Raw genomic sequence first — 16664 nt, 5'->3', positions numbered from 1 at the left:
TTACAAACAGACTGGCCGAGGCCGGTATAATGCACATATTTTCCCCAGTGCACCTACCAATGTCAACAATATATACATGTATTCCTACAAATTTGCCCCTCAATAATGCAGCATCTAGCTAACAATAAGGTTTTCCTGGTGTCAGCAGATTGGCCCAGTAGATAAGAGGACTTGACAGCCTTCAATGTTATTATGATCTGATTCCCAACAGTTAATGTAACAGAATTATTAATGCCCAGGGACTAAAGAATATATAATGTAATAGAAAAAGGTTACTTAGTGTACATTTTAACAATGATTGCTAAGTTTCCGGGTACATTATAAACTTGTTGGTATGTTGACGGCAGACTAACTGATGCTTTAATATCAACAGTCAGTTACAGAAGCAATGCTGCTATTTTATAATGTTCAGCTTAAACTAGGTTAGAAATATTTTGTACATGTATTCAATTTCCAGCAACCCGACCTCATTTTTAATATAATATTTGAAATATCCAACCTTGGTGTTTACATCATGTGACCCAAATTTTGAGATATGTATTTTCCAATTTGTAGGAATCTGACCTTGGTGTTTTCATCATGTGACCCAAACTTTGATTTATTTTTTTTCTGATTTGTTGGAATATCTTTTATTCAAATGCAATAACGTTCGTACCTTTCTGCCACGATTCTTTTCGATGCCATAGACACACACTGGAGCTTCCAGCCTGAGATTGTGCCGTGCTGGTTACAGATGGTCAGTGAGAAGCGTCCGTAATTGGCGCGGACGATCCGGATCAGTTCGTCTTGTTTACAGGACAGGTACATGGTACTCCCCTCACACGCATATGCAATTGTCGAATTATCTGGTATGAGTTTGCTCATTACTCCTAAAACAACAATACAATATCATCATCAGTCTTGGGAACAACTCATTTACCCATACATTTGGTTTGGTTTAGTTTGTTTTTTCCTACTCCTCAAACAACAATACAATATCATCATCAGACTTAGGAATAACTCATTTACCCATACATTTGGTTTGGTTTAGTTTGTTTTTTCCTACTCCTAAAACAACAATACAATATCATCATCAGACTCGGGAACAACTCATTTACCCATACATTTGGTTTGGTTTAGTTTGTTTTTTCCAAGAGAAAAACCACCGACATACGGCCAGTACCTGGCGACCTCCACATATGTCTCGAACCTGGTGGAGGGCTAGTTGTAGCAGAATATCAGACGCCTTAACCACTTGGCCACTGCAGCCCCAACCCATACATATTTAAACTGGACTTGCCCAATCGTTGATATGGTAAGGTACAAATGTAACTTTAAGGGTGAAGGGGTTAAATAAAATTATTTTAAACCTGAAGCTGTAAAACAAACAAATGACAAGTTCATTACAAAATATTCCACCAACTTTTTCAATTTAGGTCAGATCAGGTAATTCAAAGAAACAAAAATGTCTTATAAATGCCACAAAGATGTAGCAAAGTAGATTTGATCACACATGTCTAGCCAAAATGATCATGCATAAGTAATAAATCTTCTTCTGAATCAATGCAGAGGAAGCTTCCAGCCCTTTAATGTCAGGATCTGTATCAAGGCGAGGTGGGTTTTCTAGAGTTGACAGAGTACAATGGTTTTACCCTGCATGGTCTCTGGTGCGTTTTCAGCCATTTCAAGGCCATTTATTTAAGCAAGGTCATCAATCCTGATTCGGTTTGTTTTTATGATAGAAATACTTGAGGGAAATACAACACATCTATTATCATGACTTGGTGCAGTTTAGGTTTCACTTGTGGAGATCTCTACATTGATTAGGGCGTGTTGTACAATCACACACTGTCAACTTTACACCTGATTTAACCTTGCATGTTATAAAACATATATGGATCCCTCAATAGAAATGTGTCACGCCAGTTTCAAACATGCGGTACCACTAGATCGTATCACACACATCAGATAGTCTCCAGCACTGTAATGAAAGCTGGGGTAAATTAAAGTTTCAGTCCCTCAAATAGACAAATGAGTACTTGATTGGACAGGATCAATTATTAAATTTAATTTAACCATGATTTAAAAAAGACAACCTGGTGTATACCTACAGTTAGCTATAGTTTGGTTGATGGCAAAGGGTAACCAGGTTATCAATATTACACATACTCTTTGATAATTCAAATATATATGATGTATATTACTAATAGAGGAATATAAATCTTGTCCATTTCATTTGCTTGCATAGAATATTAAAAACATTTACAGGATTTATATTTGAAATACATAACACACACACAAATAAAATGTATTTCCAAAGAATTTTTTATTGTTTTTTATCTGATAACTATTACAATTTATTAGTCATATATATGCAAGCCCGATAATATCTAACAAATCAAGTAAGATATTTGTAAATAAGTATATCAATATTACCAACAGTGATAATGGGTTATTTTTTTATCAAATACATTATCTCAAAAAATATCTTAGTAAATTGAGATATTGAGTCAGATGACATGAAAAGGATACCATTTATATGTGTCAATAAAATTTGTAGTTTCTATTTTTCCATAAATCAGGATGTATAGTGCATGTGAATATCATATATTGATTGATTTTGTTGCCACAAATTACAACAATAAAATTGAGCAAAACTTCCATAAAGCTTGCTCTATGCAATGGCCTAATAGGCAGTGGAATGATAGAGCAGGAGCTGTGAAGACTGGCAAAGTCAAAGACATAGTCAGCAGCTTGATTGGGTTAATCTTAAGTGCAAAAACAATTCACTGAATTATTCATCCATCTGTGGGCAAGGGCTTTCCAGCGGATCAGTTTAAAGTTGATTTTTACTAACTTTATGAGGTTTCGGAACGCATCCTAACCCAATTAGCCAGCCGGAAAAATGAATGTTACATATTTCAAAGTGTTTGGAAGGTGACATATGCAATTAGCCTGGAGAAAAAGCTGTAAAAAAGCATGTTAGAATAAGTATCTCCGGAATCAATCAATCATTAAATCCAGTCCCCTCTCAGTGGGAAACCAGCATCACCAGAGTGTATACTATCTGTAGCTATCTGACCCTCTGCCCCTATCGCCGCAGTAAAAGCCCTATTCCAATGTTTTATCATATGAAATAATTTGTGGTTGGTTTGTCGACAGGGCAAACTCTCAATGGAATTAGATCTGCAGAATTTCAGACAGACACAACCACTCTCTAACCCCACAACTGTAATCTGTCTCCCGGGGCGACCTGCTCAACAGCCTCTTTGTGGTGACAGGAAGTGGTTATCAAGATTTAAAAACGGTATGTAGAAATAGAGAGGTGGGGAAACAAAATTCAGAGATAACATATGAATTAAGAAGAACTTTGAATTCACCTTATGATAAATAGACATCCTATGAAACTGCATGGGACCTGACAACTAACTCCAAGATTAATTATACGTTTTTCGTATTTTTTAAAATAAAAGTTCAACTTGTGCAGTATTTTTAAAGGTCCTTGGGTGGGATGGGATATAGATGTTCATATGCATAGCAATAAGTATATTGTAGGTAAAAACTTGAAACTAAGCAACAAACCTAGGTTGATATGATTGTTACAAAACTCCACACAAATCAAAAGAGGAAAATATTAATCCCACTAAAATTCTTTCCAAATTAATAAAGTCACATAAATCACAAGTAAAGTTTACAAAATAACACCTCAACCCAGTCCAGCCGCATGATGACCTAAGAGTACAAGCTACCAGGTATGTCACAGATGATTGGTAGACATCAAGGTCAGGTGACAGACAGGGGAGATCACCCAACAATTATCTTTTACTTTATTTATACCTTGTACATATGTAATGAGACACTTTAGATTTACTTTTGAAATTCTTTTTCTCAATGCTGAAGTGACACTTAAAATTCCAATTTTAAAGGTTACTTCTATATGATGTTTTGACAGAAGAAACCAAATCAATAAAACAGCAATTCCTATTGATTAAGTTCACATAGAATCAACAATAATTTCATTTGAATATGGTTAGATAAAGTAAATAACATGGATGGGAAAATTTGTCTGTCATTTGTTTCAATTTCTATTCAAAGACATTTTTCTTGTGAAGTTTGCTACCATCAAAGGTATATTTGGGGAAAATAAAGTAAAACCTTGCAAGAGATGAGACACTTTTCTTCCTGCAGTGATAAGCCTACAGTTGTAGATCTATACATTGTTATTTGTACTTGCTACATCTGGTGCACCGTGGCTTTATAGAAACATCACAGTCCCTCCTTAAGTTGGAGATGTATTGATTAGATATTTACACACTCAATGATAATGGTCAGCTGTGGCAATATAATGGTCAGTTTAGAGAGATAGCCAATGGTCACTCTGAGGTGATAAGGCCATAGTGTCTGGCTTTCATGGACTCAATGTACCATTGCAGTGGTCATCTTACTTGGGATTTCCGATAGCCACAATACTCTATCACCACTTCTCCTGTGTTCCTGATAGGGCCCTATTAGCTTCTGTCAGAGCCAGCTCGGTGGCTGCTGTTATGGGCAATTCAGTGTACAATACCGAGATTTCCACACAATCCTAAGGGACCTTGATAATGACTTATAATGAGCCCCTTGTACAAATATCATAGGAGGTAGCAACCTTCTTTCTCACAGAAACTGTCAATTCATTTCCATTTGCCAGGAACTTCGTCCTCTGTATCAAATTATAGTTGTCTGTCTGCCTCTGTAATTATGTGTTGTTGGCGATGCCTCTATAACTAGATGGATTAAACCCTGTATCAAGTGCTTCTATTCCAAATATCATAGCACATTAATTTCAAACAGCTACCAATTTAAGTGTCATTTGAAACAAAATTCCTTTCCAAATTAATTAAACATATCACAGTTTATTTTTATTTTTTTACCCATATTTATAACAACCAACTTGCCATAAATCCATTGGAATTTGTCTGTATATCTTCACCACAAACAGAAAATGTTTCATTTGGTTTTTGTCTGGGAGATTGAGGACCACTACATCCGACTCTTATCACTATAAACAGCTATTGTCTGGCCGAGAAAGCCCAGAAGTGGACTGAAATGAAACATGTGTAAGGCTGTGAAAGTTACACTAATCTGATGAGTGACCCCAGTAAAACTAGGCGTTATCATCACTTTAGCCACAAACTGTCTCTCCTCCCCCTTCCCACCATAAATTGCCCCCCCCCCCCCCCCCCCNCCACAAACTACTTACTCTCAACCACAACCTTTACCCTCCCTGCGACAAACTGTTTTCCCCTCCCTGCCACAAACTGTTCCACCTCCCTTTGACAAATTCTTTCTCCCTCCCTGTCACGAAATGTTCTCCTTCCCTTTGGCAAAACTCCCCTCTCCATCCCAGTCCCTACTCTCTAACCACAAACTGTATCTATCTATCCGCTACCTCATACCATACCTCCTCCCTGTCATCCATAAACTATTTCCCCCACCCTGGTCTTCCTACATTCCAAACAAACTTTTATCCCTCCTTCTCTTTGTCAGAAACTATCATCCTCTCCCCCCTTTCATCTACAATCTTTCATTCTCCTCCCCATCCCTGTCATTGTTTCCCACTTCCATCAGCAAGTCGACCCCCTCCCCTTTCTCCCCCCCCCCCATGTCTCGTCAGCCTGGACATGAGACCAGGGATAGAATCAAGTCACTATCTCTAACAGTGGCCCTAACAACCTGCCAGGTTATAAACGACAATTGTTACTGTACAGTTTACCAGGGCAGACTGATCCTGAGACCTCCATTAAAACTGCCGTTAATATGGCAGAATCCTATGGGAGCAGATGGGAGATAGGTAGAGGCAGATTGAATCGGAACATTGATGTTTCATCATAACTATCTACTATAGCCACAAAGGGATGACTGTCACCCTGTTAAAGTTCCTCCCAGCCTCTGCCCTCAGCGTCAACCCTATCAAGTTTCAATTCATTTTTTGGTGGAAATGAACTTTTTTTTTATCAATCTTGAATAATAGACACTGTTCATTGTCAACACTGTCCTTTTTTGTCTCTCATTAAATTAGTATTTCTTAGAGTAGAAAAACATTTTCCTTTGAAGTTTATCTGTCTAATTTTAAAAAAATAATGCAATTTCTTCACAAAAAATAAGATATTTTAAAGATTCACAAAAGCATGCGTGTCTGTAAAAAGATAAATTAAAAGACAATTTCAGTACAAGTTAATAAAAGCAAATTAAGGACATCTGAAGGCTTTATAACGATCCTTGCCCAGTTGTTAAAACACATTATTTTGCATTTAAATTTGTTTTTATGATAATTTACATAAAGCATCAAGTGCAAATTCAAAAATTATTTATACATCCTGCTAAGTGAAACGTGAAATAATATCCTTGTGAACAGAATAATGAAAGAACAGGAAATTAAATTAAATAAGTATACAGGAAATCTTAATAATATATTATATAGTTGTCATTACATTACAAAATTTCCTTAAAATCTTTGAATTGTTTAATCTTTGTTTTTCAGATAGAAATAAGTATAGAAATCAATTTCAGTGGTTTTGCCTTCCTTCATTTTTTTTTCACAGCTAGATCGACTAAAGCAACTGTCCATGTTTGGACCTACAGCAACGATAAAACAGCTGTTTAAACGTCAGTAAAACCTGTTCCTCGGTGATTTATGTTGTGGAGGTAGGGAAACTGTCACTAGTTATGGCTTGTTTCACTGACTGTATATGGTTAATGATTATCTGGTCAATCAGGTTTACAGACAAATAAGAAATAAGACGATCACATGCTGGTACTTAAATTGTCAACGGAATGACAAGGAACGTGAAAATTCAAATATTGATTTGTGATTTTTTTCTAAAAATGGATGTTATTTTTGTGACTTAAGATTCTCCAATGAGCCGCCTGTTTGAATGGCTGGAGGGTACAGTGTTCAGGTTTACCATTAGCTCCTCCATTAGTCTGGGACACAACAGCTGGTGGGAACATGCTGGTACTGCTACTCTGCTCCTCGCAACTCGCTCCATATTCATAATTTTGACATTGTGAAATCTACACATGAAACTGTCATTCATTTTGAAATGGTTTTAAATTGTTTCTGTTCTGAGAACAAATACAAGATGGCAGTTCTCTTGTGAAAAAAACATGTATGTTTTATAAGGCTGACGCTAAATTGGTGAGAACTGATTTGTAGTGCCGTCTACGCCGATTTGGGAGATTGTGTAGTGGGGCTATGTTTGGATCATGCAAGTTCTATATAGCCTTGGCACTAAACGTATTACAGGCAGACAAAGCTCAAAAATATCCTCTTCGTGTCAAGAAATAATTTGTGTTGTGTAAAGAGAGATAACGTATTGTCAAACAAACTGCTATTGCTCATTCTGTATTAAGTAACCTCCTCACAAAAGTGACAATTTTCAATAGCGAAATGCAATATTACATAGCAACCTCTCACGAATATAAGCCATATCAAGCTTGGCTCTCTGGGTCTGAGCTGAAGACGGTGATCATGAGCACTTTGGAACCACATAAATCTTAACATTCTGATTTCCGGACTTCTCAGAATCACAATTTTTTTTCTAGATCAATGAGACACGAATAATCTCAATACATAACAATGTATAGAGCCATTACCAATGTATTAGTCAAATAGGTTTTACCGTCCTTCAGACTCCAGAACAATTAGAATTTACGGTGCACCATATAACCTGGCGTTAGAACTGGAAACAGTCAAATATTTCCCTTATGCCAGCACATTTTGTAATAACTTTGTAATCTTTGCTGCTTTCCTAAAGACTTTAATTATAACCTGGTTTAGGGCTCAAAACATTTCTATTGTTTTCCTTCCTTTATAAACACTGATAACTCCTGGTCTCCTACAGTACACCACATGCTGGAACTCAAACTTGTGGGTCCAGGACCTAGCTTCAACAACATTCTTTGAATTCCTTCCCCTAAATTTTTTGATAGAAAAGCATTGTTGGAAGAATCTGGTAAAGAATCTTACCACTATGCAGGACTAGAAAAGATTTTCCTGTTAAATTATGTTATTTCCTCTATAATCATACAAAGACATTAACGGTTTGTAGACCTTTTTAGCAAGTAACAACATTCCCAGTAATGCTGCAGAAAAGTATTCATTGACCTTAATACAGTGGATAAGCATTCTGCTTTATAATCAAGATGTCTGGGGATTAGAGGTCAATCACAAACGTGGAGATGTTTTGTCGAAAAAAGGTAAAGAACCTTTGTACATATATAAAACACTTTGCTGTAGTGAATGGCCAAGAAACTCCAGGTCAGAAAGATGTCGAACAAATTGGAACTCTTCTTCACTGTAGACACGTAACATGTTTAATGGGACTCTACCTTAAGTGAAGGAGATTCACCTTAACTTCAGTACCTAAATTCTTTTCCTTTGGTATGGAACATTTTCAGTTTTAGAAATCAAGTTATGAAATATCTACTGAACTGGGGGGTCACAAGTTTGAGTTGCAGTATACATATGTATATAAGGATACAGTCTTGAGGTCTCGGGGCCAATGTAGGACTCCCCAAGACTCTTACAAAACAATGTCAGACAAACAGGTGACAACTTATTGATTTCTACCTTTTGCTTTGATTGCTTTTTTTCATTTTAGCTTTTTCCACAAATTTGACCAGAAATGTACTTTAATTAGAAACATGTAATGCTATCTAGTATGTTTCAAAGTAAATTTACAAGTGTATACATGTTTGCCAAAACATATGTTTCAATGCCCTTATACAAAATATTGAGAAAAACAATGTCTTATAAAACATGTGACGCCTTTATATAATTTTATGATCAGTCACCTTTTTTTCTCATCAAAAGTGTCTGGATTGTGAAACAGATGGGTTATTGGGACAAGTTTGTATCAAAATAGTCAATCTGTCCCTCTTGAAACACCCATTTGATTAAAGTGAGACAAGCAGATCAGTGGTGGCTAAGATAACTCAGACTGGTCTGTCTATATTCCATATTATACTATCATCAAGTTGCCTGTGGCATTGCTCTTTACCTTACAATCGACATACACATGACACAAATTTCTAGTATCTAGTAAAGTTTGCTTCTGTTTTAATTTTCTTTAATACAATATTCATAAATCAAACCTTCAAATTGAGATGCCCTTTTTTCCATCCATTTGAAGGGGGGATGAAGAGGTATGCAGCATGCATTATGACTGCTCTGAAAGCTCTTGTGTCCAATAGATCAGCTCTTATAAGGTGTTTTACCTTTATGTCAGCCCACACACCTGGTCTGACCAAGGGCTAGCTCTGATAGTGTCTGGACAAACTCCAAATCTGTGTATTTGATAACACTATATAGCCTGTGGTCACTTCATTGTCCAGTCCCAGGTGTAATGGTCGATACACTTGTCCATATACCACCAGTTAGTGGTAGGGCAATAAGTCACTGGCGTCTGCCTAGTCTATTACATTGTCCAGTCTGGTGTGACCATTGTAATGGACCTAAATGGTCAGTGACACTGACCAGTGAGGCACTCATCGTACACATACAATGGACGGAAGGTAATCAGTGAATTAATTTATCACTGTAGTACTAATAGATTGTTATCAACAATGTGCTATTGTCATCTGCGAGACCTGAACCTGGTAACTACACAATTCTGCTGCTAGGCAACAGAAACAAATTTGACCAGTACCCTAAGGTATCACCTGCATACACAATGACTGCCAGGTAATATGTGAATCTAATTACAATAAAATGTTATTGTTAGACAAAACTTGCTCCAACCTCCAGCAAGACACAGGTACATGTAGCTAAAACACCTGATGGTTGCTATGAAATACTCACAACTTCTCAGATTTACGAGTGCCTGCTTCAGAAACCTGAACATATGCGAAACTGTCACTTAAAGTGTAGCCTACGACAAAACTCTAAACAAGTGAATTCCCCTTGAAACTAAAACTCAATAATCATACAAATTTCCCAAGTTGCTGGTCATAAAGTCACGTTAGGTGTAGATGATAGTTAGACAATTACCTTCATGTCAGTTCTGCCTGAAATTCAAACCACAGTACTAGTGATGTGGCTGTATATATGGACCGTCGTACTTGATCAAATTCCCTCGCCCCTCGTTCCACACAACTGACATAGATCTACCTGCCACACCTTACTTGTCAGCGCCATCACTTGACGACTTTATCTATTTACACACAATACTAACCTTCTGCCAACACTTCCATTTTATTTTTAAATTCTTATGTTTTATTTTCTTATTTAGATCATAACATTCTAGGATTTCATGATGACATTAGGTTGTTTTACCTCAGCAGCCATTGGAGACTGTTATGAGTGTAGATCAACACAAATTTAACATTGTTTGGGTCTAAAGCAGACGAGAATAAGTGGAAAGAAGCTACTTGAATTGGTAGAAAGGAACCTTTGTGGAGGGATACATGGTTGAGTAACATTTGTGGAGGGATACATGGTGGGGTAACATTTGTGGGAGGATACATGGTTGAGTAACATTTGTGGAGGGATACATGGTTGAGTATCATTTGTGGGAGGATTCATGGTTGGGTAACATTTGTGGGAGGATTCATGGTTGGGTAACATTTGGGGGAGGATTCATGGTTGGGTAACATTTGGGGGAGGATTCATGGTTGGGTAACATTTGTGGGAGGATTCATGGTTGGGTAACATTTGGGGGGGGATTCATGGTTGGGTAACATTTGTGGGAGGATACATGGTTGGGTAACATTTGTGGAGGGATACATGGTTAAGTAACATTTGTGGAGGGATACATGGTGGAGTAACATTTGTGGAGGGATACATGGGGGGGTAACATTTGTGGGAGGATACATGGTTGGGTAACATTTGTGGGAGGATTCATGGTTGGGTAACATTTGGGGGAGGATTCATGGTTGGGTAACATTTGGGGGAGGATTCATGGTTGGGTAACATTTGTGGGAGGATTCATGGTTGGGTAACATTTGTGGGAGGATACATGGTTGAGTAACATTTGTGGGGGGATACATGGTTGGGTAACATTTGTGGAGGGATACATGGTGGAGTAACATTTGTGGAGGGATACATGGTTGGGTAACATTTGTGGGAGGATACATGGTTGGGTAACATTTGTGGAGGGATACATGGGGGGGTAACATTTGTGGAGGGATACATGGGGGGGTAACATTTGTGGAGGGATACATGGTGGAGTAACATTTGTGGAGGGATACATGGGGGGGTAACATTTGTGGAGGGATACATGGGGGGGTAACATTTGTGGGAGGATACATGGTTGGGTAACATTTGTGGGAGGATACATGGTTGAGTAACATTTGTGGGAGGATTCATGGTTGGGTAACATTTGTGGGAGGATTCATGGTTGGGTAACATTTGTGGGAGGATTCATGGTTGGGTAACATTTGTGGGAGGATTCATGGTTGGGTAACATTTGGGGGGGGATTCATGGTTGGGTAACATTTGTGGGAGGATACATGGTTGAGTAACATTTGTGGAGGGATACATGGTTGAGTAACATTTGTGGGAGGATTCATGGTTGGGTAACATTTGTGGGAGGATTCATGGTTGGGTAACATTTGTGGAGGATTCATGGTGGACAGAACTCTATTTGGGAAAAGGGATGGCACTTGGTTGGCAAGAAGGGTAATGTCAAGCAAAGGAGAAGATACCTGTCTGGACATGTGGGAAAGACGACTTAAGTCATGGTTTTGGGGGAAATGAGAGAATATATAAAAAAGTCAGCATCAATAAATTATTCGCATTGGGAGGCAGGTAGGGTAAAAAATAGGTTAAATGTACAGAAAGGAGAATAGGGTAGGTATATGCTTTGGGATACGTGTGTAGTAAGTACATGGTTTGTATGTCTAGGGTATGGGAAGGATTGGAAATAGGTACATGTAGGATGGGCATAACAGATTTCGGGTACAAACTTATAAATATTGTGTTTAAACAATAATGGTCACTATGATTGATTTTGCAGTGCTACAATATTGGACATTACTTCACAACTGTCTCCAGGATCTGACATCACTAAACATCCATCTTGATAAATGTGCTATAAAAACGTACCGATGAAACAGACAAATGCAATTATAAACGGGGAGCAATGGGTTCATTGATGTTTGATTTCTGACATAACAACGGCACAACGTATCCTAGTGCATTGTCGGGGCCTGAGAATGACAAGTTTAGTCAAGGGTTCCTGAGTGCATTGTCGGGGCCTGAAAATGACAAGCTTAGTCAAGGGTTGTCTAGTGCATTGTCGGGGCCTGAAAATGACAAGTTTAGTCAAGGGTTGCATAGTGCATTGTCCGGGCCTGAAAATGACAAGTTTAGTCAAGGGTTCCTGAGAGCATTGTTGGGGCCTGAAAATGACAAGTTTAGTCAAGGGTTGCCTAGTCCATTGTCGGGGCCTGAAAATGACAAGTTTAGTCAAGGGGTCCTGAGTGCATTGTTGGGGCCTGAAAATGACAAGGTTAGTCAAGGGGTGCATAGTGCATTGTCCGGGCCTGAAAATGACAAGTTTAGTCAAGGGGTCCTGAGTGCATTGTTGGGGCCTGAAAATGACAAGGTTAGTCAAGGGGTGCATAGTGCATTGTCCGGGCCTGAAAATGACAAGTTTAGTCAAGGGGTCCTGAGTGCATTGTTGGGGCCTGAAAATGACAAGTTGAGTCAAGGGTTGCCTAGTGCATTGTCGGGGCCTGAAAATGACAAATTTAGTCAAGGGTTCCTGAGTGCATTGTTGGGGCCTGAAAAGGACAAGTTTAGTCAAGGGTTGCATAGTGCATTGTCGGGGCCTGAAAATGACAAGTTTAGTCAAGGGTTCCCTAGTGCATTGTCGGGGCCTGAAAATGACAAGGTTAGTCAAGGGTTGCCTAGTGCATTGTTGGGGCCTGAAAATGGCAAGTTTGGTCAAGGGTTGCCTAGTGCATTGTTGGGGCCTGAAAAAGACAAGTTTAGTCAAGGGTTGCCTAGGGCATTGTTGGAGCCTGAAAATGACAAGGTTAGTCAAGGGTTGACTAGTGCATTGTTGGGGCCTGAAAATGACAAGTTTAGTCAAGGGTTGCCTAGTGCATTGTCGGTTCCTGAAAATGACAAGTTTAGTCAAGGGTTGCATAGTGCATTGTCGGGGCCTGAAAATGACAATTTTAGTCAAGGGTTCCTGAGTGCATTGTTGGGGCCTGAAAATGACAAGTTTGGTCAAGGGTTGCCTAGTGCATTGTCGGGGCCTGAAAATGACAAGTTTAGTCAAGGATTGGCTATTGCATTGTCGGGGCCTGAAAATGATAAGTTTAGTCAAGGGTTTCCTAGTGCATTGTTAGGGCCTGAAAATGGCAAGTTTGGTCAAGGGTTGCCTCGTGCATTGTTGGGGCCTGAAAATGACAAGTTTGGTCAAGGGTTGCCTAGTGCATTGTTGGGGCCTGAAAATGACAAGTTTGGTCAAGGGTTGCCTAGTGCATTGTTGGGGCCTGAAAATGACAAGTTTGGTCAAGGGTTGCCTAGTGCATTGTTGGGGCCTGAAAATGACAAGTTTGGTCAAGGGTTGCCTAGTGCATTGTTGGGGCCTGAAAATGACAAGTTTGGTCAAGGGTTGCCTAGTGCATTGTTGGGGCCTGAAAATGACAAGTTTGGTCAAGGGTTGCCTAGTGCATTGTTGGGGCCTGAAAATGACAAGTTTGGTCAAGGGTTGCCTAGTGCATTGTTGGGGCCTGAAAATGACAAGTTTGGTCAAGGGTTGCCTAGTGCATTGTTGGGGCCTGAAAATGACAAGTTTGGTCAAGGGTTGCCTAGTGCATTGTTGGGGCCTGAAAATGACAAGTTTAGTCAAGGGTTGCCTAGTGCATTGTTGGGGCCTGAAAATGACAAGTTTAGTCAAGGGTTGCCTAGTGCATTGATGGGGCCTAAAAGAGAAATGATAAGGTGCATTATTGGGGCCTGAAAAATGGAAAGGTTAGTCAAGGGTTCCTAAGTGCACTGATGGGGCCTAAAAAACGACAAGTTTAGTCGAGGGTTGCCTTGTGCATTATAAGGGGCCTGAAAAATGGCAAGTTTAGTCGAAGGTTGCCTAGTGCGTTATTGGGGCCTAAAAAAATGACAAGTTTAGTCGAGGGTTGCCTTGTGCATTAATGGGGCCTGAAAAATGATAAGGTGCATTATTGGGGCCTGAAAAATGGCAAGTTAAGTTCAGGGTTCCCTAGTGCATTATAAGGGGCCTGAAAAATGGCAAGTTTAGTCGAAGGTTGCCTAGTGCGTTATTGGGGCCTAAAAAACAACAAGTTTAGTCGAGGGTTGCCTTGTGCATTGATGGGGCCTGAAAAATGATAAGGTGCATTATTGGGGCCTGAAAAATGGCAAATTAAGTTCAGGGTTCCCTAGTGCATTAAAAGGGCCCTGAAAAATGGCAAGTTTAGTCGAAGGTTGCCTAGTGCATTATTGGGGCCTAAAAGAATTACAAGTTTAATCAAGGGTTGCTTAGTGCATTATTGGGGCCTGAAAATTGGCAAGTTTTGTCGAGGGTTGCCTAGTGCATTATTGGGGCCTGAAAATTGGCAAGTTTTGTCGAGGGTTGCCTAGTGTGTTATTGGGGCCTGAAAATTGGCAAGTTTTGTCGAGGGTTGCCTAGTGCATTATTGGGGCCTGAAAATTGGCAAGTTTTGTCGAGGGTTGCCTAGTGCATTATTGGGGCCTGAAAATTGGCAAGTTTTGTCGAGGGTTGCCTTGTGCATTGATGGGGCCTGAAAAATGATAAGGTGCATTATTGGGGCCTGGAAATTGGCAAGTTTTGTCGAGGGTTGCCTAGTGCATTATTGAAGATCTATAAAATGACTGTCTAGTTGAAATTTGCTTGGTACATTAATGTATGACATCATATCTACCATTGCGTGCATATCCTACTAAATGGATCTGCACTTTTGTTGTAGAACCTCCATCCCTCAGCGTGACGGAGGAAGTGTGGTGTCAGGCCAGGGCGTAGCTTATCTACATCTCTAGACTTAAATATATCCCTGTAACCATCACTTCATCACGGCTAATTGTTCTCAGCCTCATTATGGCTTCTCCCCGCTCTGCTGTTTGTGATTCATGCCGATGGCTTTCCTGGTAAGATCACTTCATCACTGATTCTCCGATCTGACTAAGATTTTTGTTTCAACATTTTCCAAAAAACATGAATATCTAGCTACTGGTGGTTTTAAATCTTCAACATTGTTCACTGATCCTTTCAATGGTATGACAATTAGCTCTCAATTCAACAAGATATATACAATTAATGGTCAAAATTATCTTTCCTGATCAATACCTAAAAGCTAAACCCATATGGTATTACGGTACATTAACATGAATGCAATTTTTAACTTTAATGCCTTTTAGACTTTTAGTATATATTTCGTTAAAATTTTGTTTAAACCAGCAAATTTTGTGTCTGTATATTATCTAACTTATCTCTGAATCATCAAACAGCTTTTCTCTTTCAATTCTCTCTAATTCATTTAGTCAAAGACTGGTAAAAATTGAACAGATCTTCAGTACATCTGGTAGAGAAAACACCACACTAATTACTTCAATCATACGAATGCTACAGCAGTAAAATAATCTATTATCAAAACATGAAATTGAAACTAATTGAAGAAGCCGAACTTCAATACTATCTTGACATCATCTATTATTGATTGAATAGTTGAGAGCAGGGTACACTTTCAAACATCACAGCCTGGCAGCCTCTCCCCGATAAACCGCCTACTCCAGAAATTTAGGAATAACGCTTTTTTCATGTAATCAATGGTTTTTAGTTTTGTGTTTAAGCATCAAATTCCTCTCATTATTTAAAGGTTTTTATCTTCATTTCAACAATTATATATTTCTGTGTAATTTTTGTCAGCTTGAATATTTGTCGTCAAATACATCTTGAAAGCATTATTGACCCAAGAACATGTAAAACAAGAAAAAACGGATTAGTATTAGAGAAATCGTAACAGAGAAAAATTGTCCTAAATTCTTTAACTGATGTTATAATCTGGGTCATGACACTTTCACTCCAACTCTAATGCCAGCACTGAAGGTCAGGAAGTACATGTCCTAAAAATGGTTACCAAAAGGATAAACAATTTCATACTTAATTGTACTAGCCCAGAGGCCTAATTTATACTAGCTCAACCTATATCTTCATTGTAAATTCTGAAATCTTCACTAGTCATAACATAACATCTACACGTCCTAAAAATTTGGCTAGTGAAATTGTATATTGCTGACCAATTTGGTTTGGTTTGGTTTGTTTGTTCTTTACATTCTATTAACAGCTATGGTCTATTAATGATGAGCCAGGTTGTGGTGGTGGAGGAAAACTGGAGTACCTGGAGAAACACCACCGACCTGAAGCCAGTACCTTAGTGACTGCTTCACCTTGGCCTTGACTTTGTGACCCTGTGGTGGAGGATTAGTGATTATAGTCTTAATCACTTGACAACCATGGCTATTATTGCTGAACAATTACCAATCCTAAAATAGGTCATTTTAAACGTCACTCTGAACATGAATATCTAGTTCAATGCCATGTGATCATTACGTTATCATAGATCCAATTAAGGAGTAGACCAATTTACAGGGACAGTCAATGATTAAGACCAGCCCACGGGACCAGCATTTGATTAAGATCAGTCCACAAAGACAG

At 38.8% G+C, this 16664-nt stretch overlaps 1 protein-coding gene across 11 annotated transcripts in view; it reads right to left on the bottom strand.

Annotated features, from left to right (window-relative positions):
• LOC110466659 (adhesion G protein-coupled receptor L2-like) overlaps positions 1-16664 on the bottom strand; it is an 80285-nt gene that overhangs the window by 24441 nt on the left and 39180 nt on the right. For all 11 annotated transcript variants that reach the window (XM_021523320.1, XM_021523319.1, XM_021523324.1 and 8 more), the window contains exon 3: positions 656-869. In XM_021523320.1, coding sequence (XP_021378995.1) covers positions 656-869 — 214 coding nt within the window. The remainder of the gene's footprint in view (positions 1-655; positions 870-16664) is intronic.

This window comes from Mizuhopecten yessoensis, unplaced genomic scaffold (genome assembly GCF_002113885.1).
Source record: "Mizuhopecten yessoensis strain PY_sf001 unplaced genomic scaffold, ASM211388v2 scaffold11139, whole genome shotgun sequence".
Lineage (NCBI taxonomy): Eukaryota > Metazoa > Mollusca > Bivalvia > Pectinida > Pectinidae > Mizuhopecten > Mizuhopecten yessoensis.
The sequence above is the reverse complement of the archived record's forward strand: the minus strand, read 5'-3'. Positions and strand labels throughout refer to the sequence as shown.